Below are 16,249 nucleotides of genomic sequence, written 5' to 3' on the forward strand. Positions count from 1 at the left end.
AATTGCAACTGTTGTTGTAATTCTACTTGAGTCTACTGTCCCAGTCTCCATCACCTACAAAGCTCCTGGTTTTTAACTCACTCCCCCGTCTCACAGCAAGGGGAGAGTGCTCTTCTGAACATCAGCCAAACTGTTAGAAGAGACAAAAACCTTCCACTATATTTATGCCGTCCTCTTGCTACGGCCGTACCCGGCTGCGAAGAGCATGGATCACTCGAGGGGAAAAAAGACCCTGGCTGTGACTTCGGTGATGTTCGCTCCTTCCCTGCAGGTATTTACAACACCTAACTCTGCCCGCAGAAGGCATTAAAAACAGCACCACACGAACACCCAAGCAAGCGTGAATGACCAATCTTCGTTGCTGGCGGAGCAGTGACACCGCACCGCCGCAGGTGCGCATTCCGGGCGGCATTCCCCCGCCATTCCCCCGCCATTCCCGCGGCCCCTCACGCCTCCCCTCGGGATCGGCGCCGCGCGGTGACATCACGCGCCGGGTGACGTCACGCGGCAATGGCGGCGCCCAGGGGCGCACGCGGGGCGCAGAGGCGGTAGCGGGAGGCCGGGTCTGGGCAGGGCCCGCGGTCCCGCTCTGTGCCCCTTCGTGCCCCTTCGTCGCTCTCCGTCCCTCTCCGTCCCGGGGCTCCTGAGCGCGGTAAGCGCTGGGCGGGACGGGGCGGGGGGAACAAGCGCCCGGAGCTCCCGCGTGTGGCGGCGGAGGTCGTGCTGGGCCCCGCCGCGGCTCCGGTGGTTCCCGGAGCGGGCAGGGGTGGGAGCGCTGCGCGGCTTGCTGAGGGGATTTATCCAGCCGTCCTGCTTTTATCTTCGGAGGTGTTCCAGGAGGAACGCAGTAGGCGTGTTGTATTTAGTTATTTTATAGTTGAAGTTATATTTTAGCTATATATATATATATATATATAAGAGCTCGAAGTTATATTTAAGTTATGTTACTGATATGTTTGAAAAAGAAGTAAAGTAATTATTCCGTTGATACCCGTTTGCTTGAACATCAAGGTGGTCTCCATTCCTTGGATTTTAAGGCCTTTTTTTCCTCCCTCAGTTTTTTTTTTAGGTTAAAAATGAAGGCCAGAAAAGGAGGGAGATTTAGATCTTCCTTTAAATTGAAACGAAAAGGCATTGAAGTACTAGGAGAATGGAAAACCGTGCCGATCGACCCTAATCTATTTGCTGAGGAGGAGTTTCAAGATATAGTGTGCTTGGAGGAACTCACAGAGTACAAGCTAGTAAGCTCTTCCAAGGTGGGGAGAGTAAAAGAGAAGAGAAAGGCTGAGAGTGCTTCGGGAGAAGGCAATGAGGAGGTGGAAGAACAGGTTGTTCCTTCAAAAAAGAAAAAGAAAAACAAAGATTTGAGAAGCCAAACAGATAAAGGCAATACTCCTAATGCAGCAGAAATTGATGTGCTGGTTGATAAAGAGGCAAAGTGTAATGAAATAATCAAAGAAGCAGCTAATTGTGAGGACTATGGACATGTGACTGAGAGCATATCAAGCAGAAGAGACACTCCAAAGAAGAAGAAAAAGAAGGTGCCTAAAAACAAGGCTTTTCAAGCACAGGAAGCTCTTCCATCAGTAGCTACTTCTAAAAAGGTCAAAAACTGGACAACAGAAGTTTTATCTGCCTCAACTGATCAAAAAGCTGATGTGTCTGCATGGAAAGACCTGTTTGTACCTGAGCCAGTGCTGCAGGCCTTGAGCTACCTGGGGTTTAGTGCTCCAACTCCTATTCAAGCCTTAGCCTTGCCTTCTGCCATTCGGGATAATATGGATGTTCTTGGTGCTGCAGAAACAGGTACAAGTCTGTTCAGCTGATCCTGTGTGCTGGGAGCATCCCTGTCTCTCCTTAGAATGTAGCCCTTGGCTGCAAGGTTTTATTGCAGAAGAAGCAGCTTTTCTGTATTATAAAAGAGCTTTTGTCTTTTGCATATCAAGCGTATTAATAGAGTTTTAAAAATTTGAAACTTAGGTGTTTGTAAACATGGGAACTCCCATCTTTACAAAGCATGCAAAGCTTTGAAGTCTCAATGTTTCTGTGCTTTTGGCAGAAGTCTCTTTTCCTGTTTCTCAAACTGCTTCCTCTTTTGGGAATGGTAAGGTGATATTCTGCAAAAGGCAGAATGAATGAAGCGAGCAGGGTCATTTCTGCAGCAGCCAAACACGTGCTCCCAGGCTTCCGTGGAGATAATTCATGCTAGTGTGGAGTAGTGAATAAACACTGGGCACAGTGTTAAGTGTGAATATGACCCAGAGCTAAACGGGCCCACCCTGTGCTCTGTCCCCCAGCTTTGGCTGTGTGTTGTCACCAGCCCTTCTCCCTGCTTAAAGTGCTTAGTGAGTTATTGCATTAATGATTTCAGAGGTAGATTTGCATCCATCTTGTTCTCAGCTCATGCTTTGAGCATTGCTAGCCTTCATGAAGTTTGTTGCCGCTTCATAATGCTTGTTTACTTAATGCTGTGAAGTCTCAGAATGTTATGTTCCCTCAAACTTTGCGGTTCATACCTTTGAAGTTTTGTCTTTAGCAATATTTTTTTCCCTAAAACACCTAGAGAGAGGAAGCACAATTGGAAGTTGCCTTGGTTTAAAAGCTCCCTTTAGACTCTCTTCATTTGTTCCTGTTGCTTTATCTCACTGCTTCTCTGTAAAGTCATTTACTGCTCTCCAGCAAAAAGGTACAGTAAGTAATAAGATATGTAGTCATTTGCATTTTTATTTTAATTAGAAGCTGCGTTGATGCTGTTATCTTTAGCAAGATTAGAAAGCCCCACAGGGAGTGTTTTTAAAAATGGAACTGAAAATTTAAATGATGTTTTTGTACTGCAAAAAAGTGCCATTTTGGCAGTGCTGGTAAGCAAATTCCTCTCTAGCTGCAGAATGGAAAGCATGGTTGTTGGCAGGCTGTGTTCTTGTTTTATAATTTGGTATACCCCTGAGCTAGTAGGAATGTGTTTTGCTCATTTATTCTTTCCAGATTGAAATCCAGATTCTCTCCAGGGAGTCCATAGGATCATCATGTTCCTGTAGAAACCTGGGAGATGTGGACAGGTGCCTGTCAAGAGGTGCTGCAGTTGGGAGAGGTTGAAACACTCTAGTTCTTCTTTCTGAAGCAGCACCTCTTAGCTTTGGGCCTAAGGGAGGAATATGCAGAGTTAAAGAACTAATAATCTTTAGTAGTAGCAACATTGGGAAGACTGGGAAGATTTTGTTATGGCAGTAGATCCATGTGAAGATCAGACAAAGGGAATGTCAAGACTTGGTTTTGCAGTGGGTCTAACCGTTGCTGTTCATTACTATGTAGAACTAGTGAAGTTTCTGGTTAAGGAGCCAAATCTGTGTGAAATTATACAAATGAAACTGTTCTAAAGAGCGCGAATTGGCTTGAACTGGAGTACTAGAACTGGTTTTGCATGCCTGTCTGTGGTTTGTGTGTTATAAAGATAATGCCCTGTGAGGTGATAATTTGTTTAATTTGTGGGTGAATCTAGTGCCTGTAGAATAGTCCTGATTTATCACAGCCATAATCTGTCTGGGTGCAGTACTACTATTTGCATCAGCAAACTGCATGCATTTAATTCAAAATCAGCAGTGCTCTTCACCTTAAAAACAGATATTCCGTATTACCAGAACTTTGTTGTATAAGTGCTCTAAATACAGGTTATAAACATTTTCCACTTCAAGTGCAGACCAAAGTCATAAAATACCTCCCAGCCATGCAGAAAGGTGGGTAGATGGATACCAGACTTCGCAGCAACACTGGTTAGGATGGTGACACTGGGCTTATCTATATTAACTCATATTAAGGTACTGCCCTTAAATAGGCAAAATTCTGTGTTCCTGAATTGGAAAACCTTTGCAGCTTTTTGATGTGGAAAGAATTGAGATGAAATTTCCAGAGGACTGTTTTCCAGTGGTGGGCTATTACAGGAATGGTGTAATAGTATCTTGTACTCTGGATGCTGCTTTCATGATTAGTGAACTGCTAGATCTGAAAAGCTTAACTGGGGTGGATGTGCTACCAGGCTTTTCCTAATGTCTTTATTACTGACAGATAGTTCAGAAGGGAATATTTGGCAGGGAGGTAACTTGCAGTTAGTACAGTGAACCTTTGCAATTAAGCTTGCTTTTGACAAGCCCTGTCTCTCCAAAGTGGATTCTCTCTTTTAAATTAGAGGCGTGTGTTCTGATTTTAAAAATGTGACCCAGTGCTAGATCAGGAAATTAGACAGTGGAGTGTTTCAAAATACAGTATCTTAGAAAGTTGTAAATACAGGACAATAAATTGAAGATGGAAGCTAATCCTTCAAGTGCATTCCAGTTTGTCCTTGGCCTCATTTGCTATTCCTTTATTTGGAGAATGTTGATTAGAACTTTTAATTAGGGCATGGAATTCTCCTTATGGGCATACAGTTCTTTAAAAATATCTTGACTGCAACTGCAGCTTTTTAAAAACACTTTTAGAACAAATAAATATGCCTGACCTGCTAGAGATTGGAAAAATACCTGTTCCCCAGGAACAGGGGAATGGAGATATATAAAGGGAACAGGAGAAAAGATGCTACTGCTGCAAGTTTCTGGTCTTCTAAAGATCATGAGTTTGCATCTGTTACAATGGTGTGTTTTAAGAACAGTGTGTGATTGGCTGTTGCTTTTCTCATCCTTTCAAATAAATGACTTGTCAGTCTGTGTTTTTATCCTTGTTTGTTTTTTTTAGGAAGCGGCAAAACGCTTGCATTTGCAATTCCAATGATTCACTCTGTGCTGCAGTGGCAAAAATCAAATAACTCAACAACCAGAAATGACAGTGTTCCTAAAGAGTCCCATCAGCATCATGATGAACCAAGATGGGAAAATGAGGATGAAGCAGAAAAACTAACCCATCAGCAGGTTGAAGACAGCGGAGATGAAGATGATGCATCTTTCACAACAGGCTGTGTGAAGGTGCTGGAAAATGTTGAATTTGATTCCGATGATGAGACGCACACTGTTGGCTCCAATAAAAACAGACCTCTTTTAGGACTGGTCCTTACTCCTACAAGAGAATTAGCTGTACAAGTAAAGCACCACATTGATGCAGTTGCAAAGTTTACAGGTATGTAAATCACAGAGGCCATGTTCCACAGCCAGATTAGACTGTGTTTGGATCTTGGCATTGGTGTTGAGCCAGAATGTGTGCTGCACTTTCTTCCATAAAATCATAAAATTGGTACAGCTTTTGAGGGGTTAGAGTTTTTAGAGTTTTTAGTGAGAAATGCATGGAGATTCTTCAGTGACATGCACATGGAGGTAAACAGTTAAAGTGAGGTATTTTGCTTTAAAATGTGTCTTCCTTCAAAGAGGTATTGATTCCTGCTCTCACAACATAGAATCAGTACCAGATACCTGGTGACAGCTAACCTTGTTCTAGTTTTGGATAGTGTAGGCTCTATATCATTACTAATTTCATTTATATATAAATTTTTGATTATATATGTATAATAATTTCATTTTTACAAGTATATCAATCTTTGTATATACTGTGTATGCATAACTTTGTTCTGTCTAATTAAAAAAAAAAAAGTTATGGCCAGAAATATTTAGGGTAGATGGCATTGCTGGATCGTCTGGCTTATCTCCTGCAGCAGTCAAGCCACAGTAGTGTTACTAAATAATATGCCTGACAAAAACAGTTCCCCCCTCTTCCTTTCCTTTCCAAACCAGAAGTCAGTACATCTGTTAAGTGAATGAGTGAGGACATGAAACTGTTGAAGACAGTGAGTTCTTCCCAATTCTCTCCACTTCTCCAGTACCAGTAATTGTTTATTTATTAAAGAGGTTATGTAGTGCAACTACTTTAAAGCCCATCTTTCTTTGGTGCCCATATGTCCTGCTATGCTCCTCAGTCTGCATCTGATTACAAAGCTTATTTTAACTGCTAGGCTGAAATAATCAATTTATGTCATACAGTTCTGATAGGAGCAGTGCTATTTATGTATAAAAATCTGCTGCCCAAGTGATAATATAGTTGCTGCAGCAGGAGAGGCAATATTTTGATGTGGACTTTTTATTGTCTCAAACTCACTTTGGGGAAAAAAAAAACTGCTGTAGTGTTTCACAAGGAATCCAGAAGAGAGATCAGTGGAAACTGGGATACTGTAAGGGTCTTGCACAGCAGCATCGAGTTTTTCAGTGCCGAGTGTATTTGTTGAAGAAATAGAGTGAAATAAGCTGTGTGTGGAGTCTGCTTCCAAAGATAAACTCCTTTTAGTGCCTCTGCAATCTACTTAAAGCTAAAGAGGTCTGTGCTACTGTGCAAGAATCAGTAATCAGGTGGGAGCATACTTTGTAGGATTATTCTATAGCAAATGAGCAGCTATTTAGCAAGACAAGCATTTCTCAGTCTTATTCTTGAAAGGATCTGCTGGTTGTTCTTAACAGGAATATGTTTGTTCATGCAAATATAAATGAGAAAACACAAGACTCAGAAATTTGTTTAAACAAAACTAGCAGCTATGGATGTGATTCTTCATGCTGTTGAAACACTGGTGCGCTAATTCTTGACATCTGACTATAATGAGAATTCTTCTGTAAAATTGAGTGCATTTCTGTATGCTCAATGTTACATAAAACCCCTGAAGTTTCCTGGCCAAAGCGCTTGTTGAAGTTGCAATGTAGACTGTTTAAAATACTTCATGAAGCAGAGGTATATAAAAACATTCACTGGTAAATTAGTGAAATAAAATCTGTTATTTATATGTTCTAGGCATTAAGACTGCAATCCTAGTAGGAGGCATGGCTGCACAGAAGCAAGAACGTGTGCTGAATCGAAAGCCAGAAATTGTGATTGCAACCCCAGGCCGTCTGTGGGAGTTAGTTAAAGAGAGACACCCACATCTTTCAAATCTTCGTCAGCTCAGGTAAGGGTGCCTTTTCAGATAACTTCTGGATACTGAACTGGGCAGCCCTTCATACTGGTTATGTTTACTAACAGATTAAATAATTTAGGCTACACAAGGTCACCTATTTTTGTGTTGGTGTTTTACTGAAACACACATTGGTTATTTTGATGCAGGGATATGTCAGTTAAAGACAGTAGTAAAAACATGATTTTTCAAAAAAATGCAGAAGGCTGTAGCTGCCCCAGCATACCTGGTGTTCCTTTTGGTTTTATTGCATAACGTCCTTTATGTGTTTAGCAGGAAAAGTTCTTAAATGTATCAGGTTTGTATTTAGCGGCACAAGTGTATTTTTACTGTGTGTTTTCTACTTGACAGGTGCCTTGTGATTGATGAAGCAGACCGAATGGTTGAGAAAGGTCACTTCTTAGAGCTGTCTCAGTTGCTGGAAATCTTAAATGATTCACAGTATAACCCTCGACGACAGACTTTTGTATTTTCTGCCACTTTGACTTTAGTCCATCAGACTCCCGCAAGAGTTTTACAAAAAAAGAATGCTAAAAAGATGGACAAGAAGACCAAACTAGAATTATTAATGGAAAAAGTAGGAATAAAGGGCAAACCCAAAGTAATAGACTTAACAAGGAAAGAGGCTACTGTTGAGACACTGACAGAAACCAGAATCCACTGTAACACAAATGAGAAGGACTATTATCTCTATTACTTTCTTCTCCAGTATCCAGGAAGAACCATGGTCTTTGCAAACAGCATAGACTGTGTAAAACGCCTCAGTTCTCTCCTTACAATCCTAAATTGTGATCCTCTTCCTTTGCACGCCAACATGCACCAAAAGCAAAGGCTGAAAAACCTGGAAAGGTTTGCTGAGCGAGAGAGGTGAGTTGATTTTCAGCTTCCTAGTAGAGAAAAAAAGAAATTGCATAAAGGGTGGTGGTGAGGGGTAAGAACTCTGTTAGAGTATGAGCAGGTTGGGGAAGTTTGCTGAGGATGTGAATCCCCTGGTCATGAGCCCAAGATATTAATGATTAAGGATGAGGTTTCACAGGTAAGGTGATGAACTGGAGCAAGTTCAGTGGAAGGCCGCCAAGATACTCAAGAAGCACTGGATCTGCAAGAGAAGAGGCTGAAGGGACTGGGTGTTTGTATTACCTGGGAAAAGTATTTTGTAGGGACCTAATACCAGCCCCCTGACACCATAAAAAAAGATTGTCCAGAAGATGGAGCCAGGCTTTTCAGAGTGGTGCTTGATGAGAGGATGAGGGGTAATGAGTGCAAATTGAAATAAGAGATTCAGGCTGGATATGAGAAAGAGCCTTTTCTCTGTGAGGACAGTTGAGCATGGGAACAGGCTGCTTGTCTTGGACTTTTTTTGAGACTCGGTTGGATAAAAGCCCTGAGCAGCCTGGTCCAGTCTTGCAGCTCATCCTGCTTTGAAGAGATCTTTCTAGAGATCTCCTGAGGTCCACTAGAGCCTGAAAGAGTCTGTGGTCCAGGAGCTTGTTGCTGCTGAAGGAGCTGTGACTCCCTTTGTTTTCAGACATTTTAGAACTGTCCTACACAGCTCTGCCCAGGTCTGGGCTCTGCAACTCATTTAATCCTCTGTAAGTTACTGAATCTCCCTAAGCCATCAGAAAATTAACCACTTATTACTTACTAATTTAGTTTCATAAATCAGTATCCCAAGGGTTGAAGTATGTTTGAGTAATGCAGAAGAAAAGGCAGTTGTGCCTTCCAGCAGTAGTGGGCAGCCAGGGCTTACCCAAGCAGACTCATCCTGCCATTTTAGAAAACATTGCTTTGGGTTGCCTTTGGCGTGGCCTTTGGGAGGAGATTTTTCATGTCATTACTTCCATAGTGCAGAAGCCTCACAGTTCAGTCCTGCTGTGAACTGCTGCGTGCTGTCTGGGAGTTTGTACCTTGTTAATAGATCCAGGCTTGGAGAACAGAGGTTGAATTGCTGTGATGGAGCTGCAGCATCCCTTGGCATATGTATTTGATAGCATTTGCATAGGTCAGGTGAAGTGTTTTCAGAGACTGCAGATTTTCAAGGCAGGAAAGAAATCTATGAGACCATCTCTCATGGCCTTCTGCAGATTGCAAGCTGTAGAATTTTCTGTTGTTATTTCTGCTTTGAACCCTGTAGCAATAGAGTATGCAGTCAGATGCCATAAAATCTTAACAAATTTCTGTTACCTTAAAGTTACTCATTTCAGTTGCTGGGAGATGTTTTTAAAACAAACTGTTCCATATCCTGGGGAGACTTCTGTTTCTGTAGAGACTGTTTATATAAAAGAACAACTTTTTTGAGTAGTTCATTTGGACTAACAATAAAGAGAAATAGTAATTGTTAGAGCAGAACTCCCCCCCCCCTTTATTTCTAGGTTTTAATTTACTGAGTGTATTTGAGTGCAAGTTGGTAGAAGATACTTCATCCCCAAAAACCTGTTATTTAAATAGATAATGTTATTAAAAGTTTCACCAGTTGAGAAAAATCACATTATTAATATGTACTGCCAGGGGATCAACTGTGTTGTTAATGGTGGGGTCGTAGCAGGTTAAAGAAATTCTTTAGAACCTAGACAGTGCACTGAAAAGTGTTATGCAGGGGCACATATCCCCCCCTTCCTCATTGAATAGCAATTTTTTCTAGCATTCTTGTGAACTTAAGAGAGAAGAAAAACATAGAAAAACAGAATCTAGTAGTGCATTTACTTATTGAAAACAGAATAGACCTGCTGAAGGCAACACTTGCATTTTAAATTTTACTTTTAGAATTATTGTTTCAAGACCGCCCTTGAGGTAAATTGGGTATCGTTTCTGTAAGGGCAAACAGAATGCATAAGTCCTACAGAAAATACAGTATAAACCTGTTTCTTAAACTGCTGTGGTGGAATTCTTGGTTACTGTATTTTATGTTCCTTGGCAAATTATTTGTTCTTCAATTTTACATTCATTAAATTTTGTCACTTTCTCAGCTGTGTCCTCCTGACAACAGATGTTGCAGCTCGTGGTCTTGATATTCCTAATGTCCAGCATGTCATCCACTACCAGGTTAAGCATTTTTAATGTTTTTCTTTTTACTATTTTGGTTTCATGTAAGTTTTTGCTGATCCAAATCCTGAACACTGTAAAGCTGTAATTCTCGGTCCCATATATAGTATTGTCCCAATCTATAGTATAGAGATTAAATCATTTAACTGTCCTTAGTGCTTTGTACCTAAAGATCTCATTTCTGCAGTGACTGTAGGTAACATTTTATGAATGTGTGATTATGTATCAGAAATGACATAATAGATATGATCCTCCTTGCTTTTTGCAAAGCCTCCTTGCTTTGATATCCAAAGATGTCAAATTACTCAGTCTTACAACTCTTCTCTGAAGATGCATAAAAAATTTTTCTGCTTTGCAAATGAAATGACAGAGGGACAGAAGTTAGGAGAGACTCACAAAAGATCACTCAAGGAAAAATTCTGGATCAGAGGACACAAAGTCTGTCCTGACATCATCTTTTACATTATTTTCATCTGTGTTACATGCAACGTACTGTGTATAAAACGCAATAGTCTTTGGCAGCCTCTTATCCAAGGCAGGGCAGGCTGCTGCCGCTGTGCTGGCCAGCTGCATGGCTCCTCTGCCTTCCTGCAGGTCCCTCGCACCTCGGAGCTCTACGTGCACAGGAGCGGCCGCACGGCCCGAGCTGCCAACGAAGGCCTCAGCCTGCTGCTGATTGGCCCCGAGGACTTGATCAATTTCCGGAAAATCTATAAAACACTGGAGAAGAGTGAAGAGCTGCCATTTTTCCCAGTTGACGCCAAGTGCATGACTTCTATTAAGGTAAAGAAATAACAGTCTTTTTGCAGCCTGAGTAGTTGTTTCCTTATTTATATTACTGATACAGTATTGCCTGTCATGTTCTTTCCAGGTTTCAGATGAAATTTACTCTTGAGGATCTGGATTTGAAAATTGAGTTAATTACTTAATATTTCTTATTACATATTACTTATTATATTACTTAATAAATATTACTTATAAATATTAATTATTATATTACTTTATACTTTGTAAAAAGCACTATCTATTATTTCTCATCAATAACTGGCCCAAGAAAGTTGTTCAAACATAACCATCGCTTATGTTTTTTGAGAAACAGTATAGGGAAGTGGATATATTTTGTGGCTGGGGAGCTGGGATGTCTCTGCTAAGTATGTTGTTTAAAGCCTCTTATGTTAGGAACAGACTAGAGAACAGTAGCAGGTTCAGGGATATTCAGTGGTCTTCACCTGCTTCTTCCCATCTGAAGTTGTGAGTTGTCTACTTTTCTAAAAGTTCCTGTGCTGTGAAGCCACAGCTGCCACTGAACCCTGTCAAACTGTGTTGCCCTTTCCTAGGTTATTGCTCATTTTAAAGAGAATTCGGTCACTAACTCACGAGATAGACAATAGCTAGAATTTACAAAACAGTGTTTTTAAGAAAGCATCTAGTCACTGCAGATTTTCTGCTTTAGTAAGAGACTATTTCATGTCTCTTAGCAGTTTGGATGGTCAGTCATATATAAATGGGACATATTTAAATACTAGATTTTAAAGGAATCCAGCTGGGGTAGAAATGTCTGAATATTGCACAGTCATTGACAACAGGGAAGAGTGCAAGCAGACAGATAATGCAGCAGGTGTCTTCCTCATGGTATTTTGATTCAGGCTTACCTACTTGGATTGGACTGAGCCCAGCGTCTACCCCAGTGGCAACAGCAATACTTGGGAATAATGACAGGAATTTTCAAAACCCAGGCTTGCTGCAAATAGAGTATTCCTTTCAGGAAATGCAGCTTTCTGAAAAAGGAAAGGAAATCAAGTAAATGCTTCCATGGATTCTTTTTTTTCTCCTGTTGGGAGTAATGAAGAGAATCTGATTTCCACCCCTGTCTCCCCCATTGTCCCCTTCCACCCACTAAATGTTTCTAGTTACTGAGAGAAATCTGTTATTTTGAAGAATGTTGCTTCAGAGATTCCTTCTGTGATTCTTGATGAGTAGTTGTTGGCTCTGATCATGCTCTGTCAATTAATGGGCAAATAAATGTTCTTTCTACACTTTTCTTTTTCCTGTCACCATCGCACAATGAACTCTCCTATCTGTAATAGTGCTCCTCTCCCCAGAAGAGATCTCTCTAATTGTAGTTGCTGGACTCCAGCCTCATAAGCCCTTGCAGCAGTCCTATCTTGTTTATGCTTTGTCCTGGGTTTAATCACAAAGTCATTGTAGTTGGGACAAATAGTGCTGCTGGTTCTTTGTATCCGTCCCATTGGCACACTCCTTCTCTCCTTTTGCATGCCTTCATTCAAGTTCAGGAAAAGTCTGAAGTGGTTTCACTTGAGAGGAAAAGAATTGTTGAAGCAGGATAGATTTAAAGAGGACTTAAATTTTACAGAGATGGAAAAGCTTACTTTAAATTTCTTGTAATGATCTAACAAGTGACTGATTTAGTAGTCCACTGTGAGTGTTACTTCTCTCTCTCTGTAGTAATTACCCTGGCAGTCCTGGCTGCTGATGTTACTGTGCAGCACCTGACTTATTCTGATTCCTGCATGGTTTTGCTTTATGCAACTTCAGGCACATTCCAAAGAGCAGAACTTGCTTCTAGTTGGTTCATAATTTCTGTTAGTGCAGATTTTCTTTCCACAGAGAATTAGTTATTTGTTTGGCCCAGCTGGAAGCCTGCAGGTCAGGTTGTTTGCTGGACATCTTTGTTCCACCTGTGTGCAGCTGGGAAAAAGGACAGGACATTCTGTCCTGTGCCTAAACGAGATCCAGGTGCATTCCAGAAAATATGATCTGTTTCTTCCATATGGCCTGCAGGAGTTTACTTTCTTCAGAGTGGAATGAAAGTACTGGCTGCTCCTTACTGCTGAGACTAATAACTCTGAGATCAAGCTGTACTATATAAGTATGTAACTTGGAAATGATTGGTATCTGAATCATGGTTTGTTCTTGATGTCTGTCAAGCGTTTATAAATGATTCATTCATAGAAAGTTGAGTTAACATTCAGGTATGTTTAGTAGTTGAGATGTTTAAGAAGTCAGATTCTATCATGGATCTAAGGAAGGAAAACGCTGGTGAATGGTGATGTGTTTATTAGGTGGGACGTGAGTAGGGAACAAAAGTGTCTCTGCACCCCAGTTGTATTGCAGTGCATGCTCTCAAACACTTATTCTGCTGAAGTAGCCTACATTTAAACCTGATCATGATGTCTAAATGTACTTTCATTGCAGGAACGGATGAATTTGGCAAGGCAGATTGAGAAGGCAGAATTTTTCAACAGTCGGGCAAAACAACACAACTCCTGGCTCCAGCAAGCTGCAGAGGCTCTTGAGATTGATCTTGATGATGACATGTTGATGGGCAAGTAGAAAATGTTTTTTCATGGATATGCTCAGTAGGGCCCTTAGTGCTGGTGTCCAGAAGATGCCTCACCATGGCAGAGAAGCTTCAAAAGCTGCAGGGCAGGGGTTGGGGGAAACGAAAGGAGTGTTGTTGGTGCGTGGTGTTAGTGCTGTTTTCAGGGTGGTTGGGCAGCTGGAGCTGAGGAAGTGAGGTGTGACTGTTCTGGCAAGTTGCAGACAAGTCTACATGTTGTAGGACCAGAACTGGTGAGCTTCTGGCGAAAATTTCAAAGTAATCTAAGCAGCCCAGTATGTCCTGATTTGAGTCTTGTCCCCTCTTGTCGTAGAGAAGGCTTTTTCCACACTTCTGCTTCTCTCTCCCACTCTCTTGTAGTCAGGCATCGGGACAGGAGCCTGACAGCTCTGTGTGGGAACAAGCAGGAAGTGCTAGGGAACACCAAATATTATGTGAGCCTTAAGTAGGTTGAGCTGTGTGGGCTAAATGGCCGATGCATATATTGAAGTTGATGAGGTTTTTGGTGGTTTGTTAAAGGTAAATAATTTCTTACATTTTTAAAATAAATATTTTGCAGGCTGTAACTGAGAGAATTTGTAGGGTTGTACAACTGCAAGTGGCTGTTAGTGCAATTCCATGAAATTTTGCAAACCTTAGATGCACTGTAAAATGCCCCATTGTGTGTTCATATTTCAGGAGCTGTAGGTATGATGTCCTACCAGTTCTTTGAAGGCAGGCTGAATAGGGTTACTGCAGAGACCATTTCAGATTAGTCTGGCTCTAACCTGTTAGCTGCTAAGTTCACCAATGCCTTTATTTTGAAACATGTTTAGATTAATGTCTTTGTTCATTCATGCCTGGACTAGCTGCTTCTCAACCACTTTGCAAGCAAGCACTAACCATCTCTGTCTGCATTGTTCAAGAGTGCTTGCAGATAATTAGCACTCTGCTTTCTTGTTTTGACATAATCTGAGTATGCTGTGCTTTGGAATGAGTTTCCAAATAGCACATCCAGTCCAAGTAAGTTGGGACTCCCAAGTGAAACACTTTCTAATTGCCACCCAGAAACTTGCCAGGTTTATGCTTTAAAGTGTACTCAGTCTCTAATTCTCGTGTGGCTTGTTGGATCCCAATTAAACTCCCAGTCATTCGTGCCATAAGTGAAGTGCCTCTTACACAGTTACAAAAGATTTAGTAATATGCTTTCAATTTTACCTTGCAGCAAGCTTGATTTCATTTTTCTCCTCAGTTCAGGCCTTAACTACGGCTACTCAGTAGTCAGGATTCTTCTTGACCTCATTACCTTGTGAACAGCCTGAGCGATCTGAAAATGTCACAGATGACTAGGAGTTGAGTGACCTTATTAGAGAGAGAAAGCTGGGGCCAGCATCTGCCCTTATCAGGTCTTACAAAAACCTTCAATGCAAGTTTTTTTCTTGTTGTAACATTCTTTATCTTTGATTTCTGCCCCAAGGAAGAAAAGCTAGTGAGCAAGAAGAAAGCCAGAAGCAAAAGATGCTGAAGGGGATGAAAAAACAACTGAAACATATGTTGTCCCAGCCACTGTTTAAAGTCCTTATGAAAACCAAGTACCCGACACAGTCTGGAAAGCTACTCTTGCCTCAGACATCAGAGAGCATTTCAGCTCTAGGTGCCATGTCCAAAAAGCAAGCCAAGAAGAAGAAATCAATAAAATAAAATTAGATAACAGCAAGATCATTCAGTGTGACAGAAGCGAGGACTATCCTCAATCAAGGCTGTCAGTGCTTATGGAGGAACCCAGCTAGAAGGCAGATTGTGTAAGGATGTTGCCCGTGTACTGGTTGTGCAGGCACAAAACAAAATGCTGATTTAAAGGGCTTAATTAACATCTGGTTAGTTACTGTTGAATCTTGTCTTGGATCTTGGTTTTTTATGTTCCTATTTTTTTCATAAATCTCTATATTAATAGAAGTTAATTAGTTTTCACATAGTTCTGATAATTACTCCACTTTTTGAGATGGGTAAGAGTTACTGAGTGGAATTCACTGTGGACATACTCTAATGGTAAAACTTGATCTGAATTTTAATGTTTTTGAAGGACAGGGGAAGGTCAGCTATATACAGTGCAAGTACAGTCTGAGCTGGTGGTAGTGGGAGGTTTGGCTTTTACTGCCTCTAGCTCAGTGTGGAAGGCAGAAAACACAGATAATGCTACCAGTAAGTCTACAGTTCTGGTTATGGAAATGTCCCTGTTTTCTTTCTCCTCTGATAATTTTTCTGTTCTGTTCTTCACAGGTTTAATTCTCTTAGTCCTGTGTTAATACATTTGAATGTGCAAAAAAATGATAGGGTGGCAATGGGTCAAGACTGACCTTGGGAGATGTGTAGATTTCTGAGGAGTAAGTGTTGCTACTCAGTGTTTTTTTGATTAATATTTGAAGTTAAGCCTGTATTTGAAAACATGTTAGAACCATGATCTTCACTGTAATAGAAGATATGATGTTTTGAAATGCTACTTTTGAATATTGCTCCATGATAATTGTGCTTTTAAATAATTCTAATCTGATCTGGGCAAATATTTTTAACTGTTTTTTAAAATATGTCAGAAAAATATATTTTGAATTTTTATTAAATTATATCTGCCATAAAGTTCAAAGCCTGAGTCTGTTTTGAGTTACTTGAAATTTCTAAATCCCTCACAGCTAATGCTGTTTACACTTAGCAGGCAAGGAGGGGGGAAAAGTACCCAAAAGATAAGACAATGGAATCTGCATTGGTGGGAGGACAGGTAACCTTCACCTGCTGGCTCTGGATGAGGCTTAGTTTCTGTGTCTCAGACAGTGTGGAATGAACCAGTGTCACTGCCATGACAAGAAGCACCAATTTACTCAGCTACCCAGGGAAATTTGTCTGTGGAGTTGAGACTTGCTAGTTAAGTGAGAAAAGTATACTCTTTATTCTTTCATCTG

The 16,249-nt window shown here is 40.9% G+C and overlaps 1 protein-coding gene across 1 annotated transcript; it reads left to right on the forward strand.

Annotated features, from left to right (window-relative positions):
* Window positions 1-514: 514 nt before the first annotated feature.
* Window positions 515-15,847, forward strand: DDX24 (DEAD-box helicase 24). The gene is made up of 9 exons (XM_084207754.1): window positions 515-652; window positions 1,058-1,806; window positions 4,726-5,103; window positions 6,754-6,907; window positions 7,265-7,780; window positions 9,880-9,955; window positions 10,550-10,738; window positions 13,172-13,305; window positions 14,777-15,847. The coding sequence occupies exons 2-9, from the start codon at window positions 1,077-1,079 to the stop codon at window positions 14,994-14,996; spliced, it is 2,397 nt and encodes a 798-aa protein (XP_084063880.1). The 5' UTR covers window positions 515-652; window positions 1,058-1,076; the 3' UTR covers window positions 14,997-15,847.
* The last annotated feature ends 402 nt before the right edge of the window (window positions 15,848-16,249 follow it).

The sequence above is a fragment of the Fringilla coelebs genome (assembly GCF_963513975.1).
Source record: "Fringilla coelebs genome assembly, chromosome: 6".
NCBI lineage: Eukaryota > Metazoa > Chordata > Aves > Passeriformes > Fringillidae > Fringilla > Fringilla coelebs.

Bases quoted from the DNA above. Each gene is read 5' to 3' on its own strand.
- DDX24 (XM_084207754.1), top strand. From the start codon at position 1,077: ATGAAGGCCAGAAAAGGAGGGAGATTTAGATCTTCCTTTAAATTGAAA. The intron at 1,807-4,725 runs GTACAAGTCTGT...TGTTTTTTTTAG, and splicing joins TCTTGGTGCTGCAGAAACAG to GAAGCGGCAAAACGCTTGCA. The intron at 9,956-10,549 runs GTTAAGCATTTT...GCCTTCCTGCAG, and splicing joins AGCATGTCATCCACTACCAG to GTCCCTCGCACCTCGGAGCT.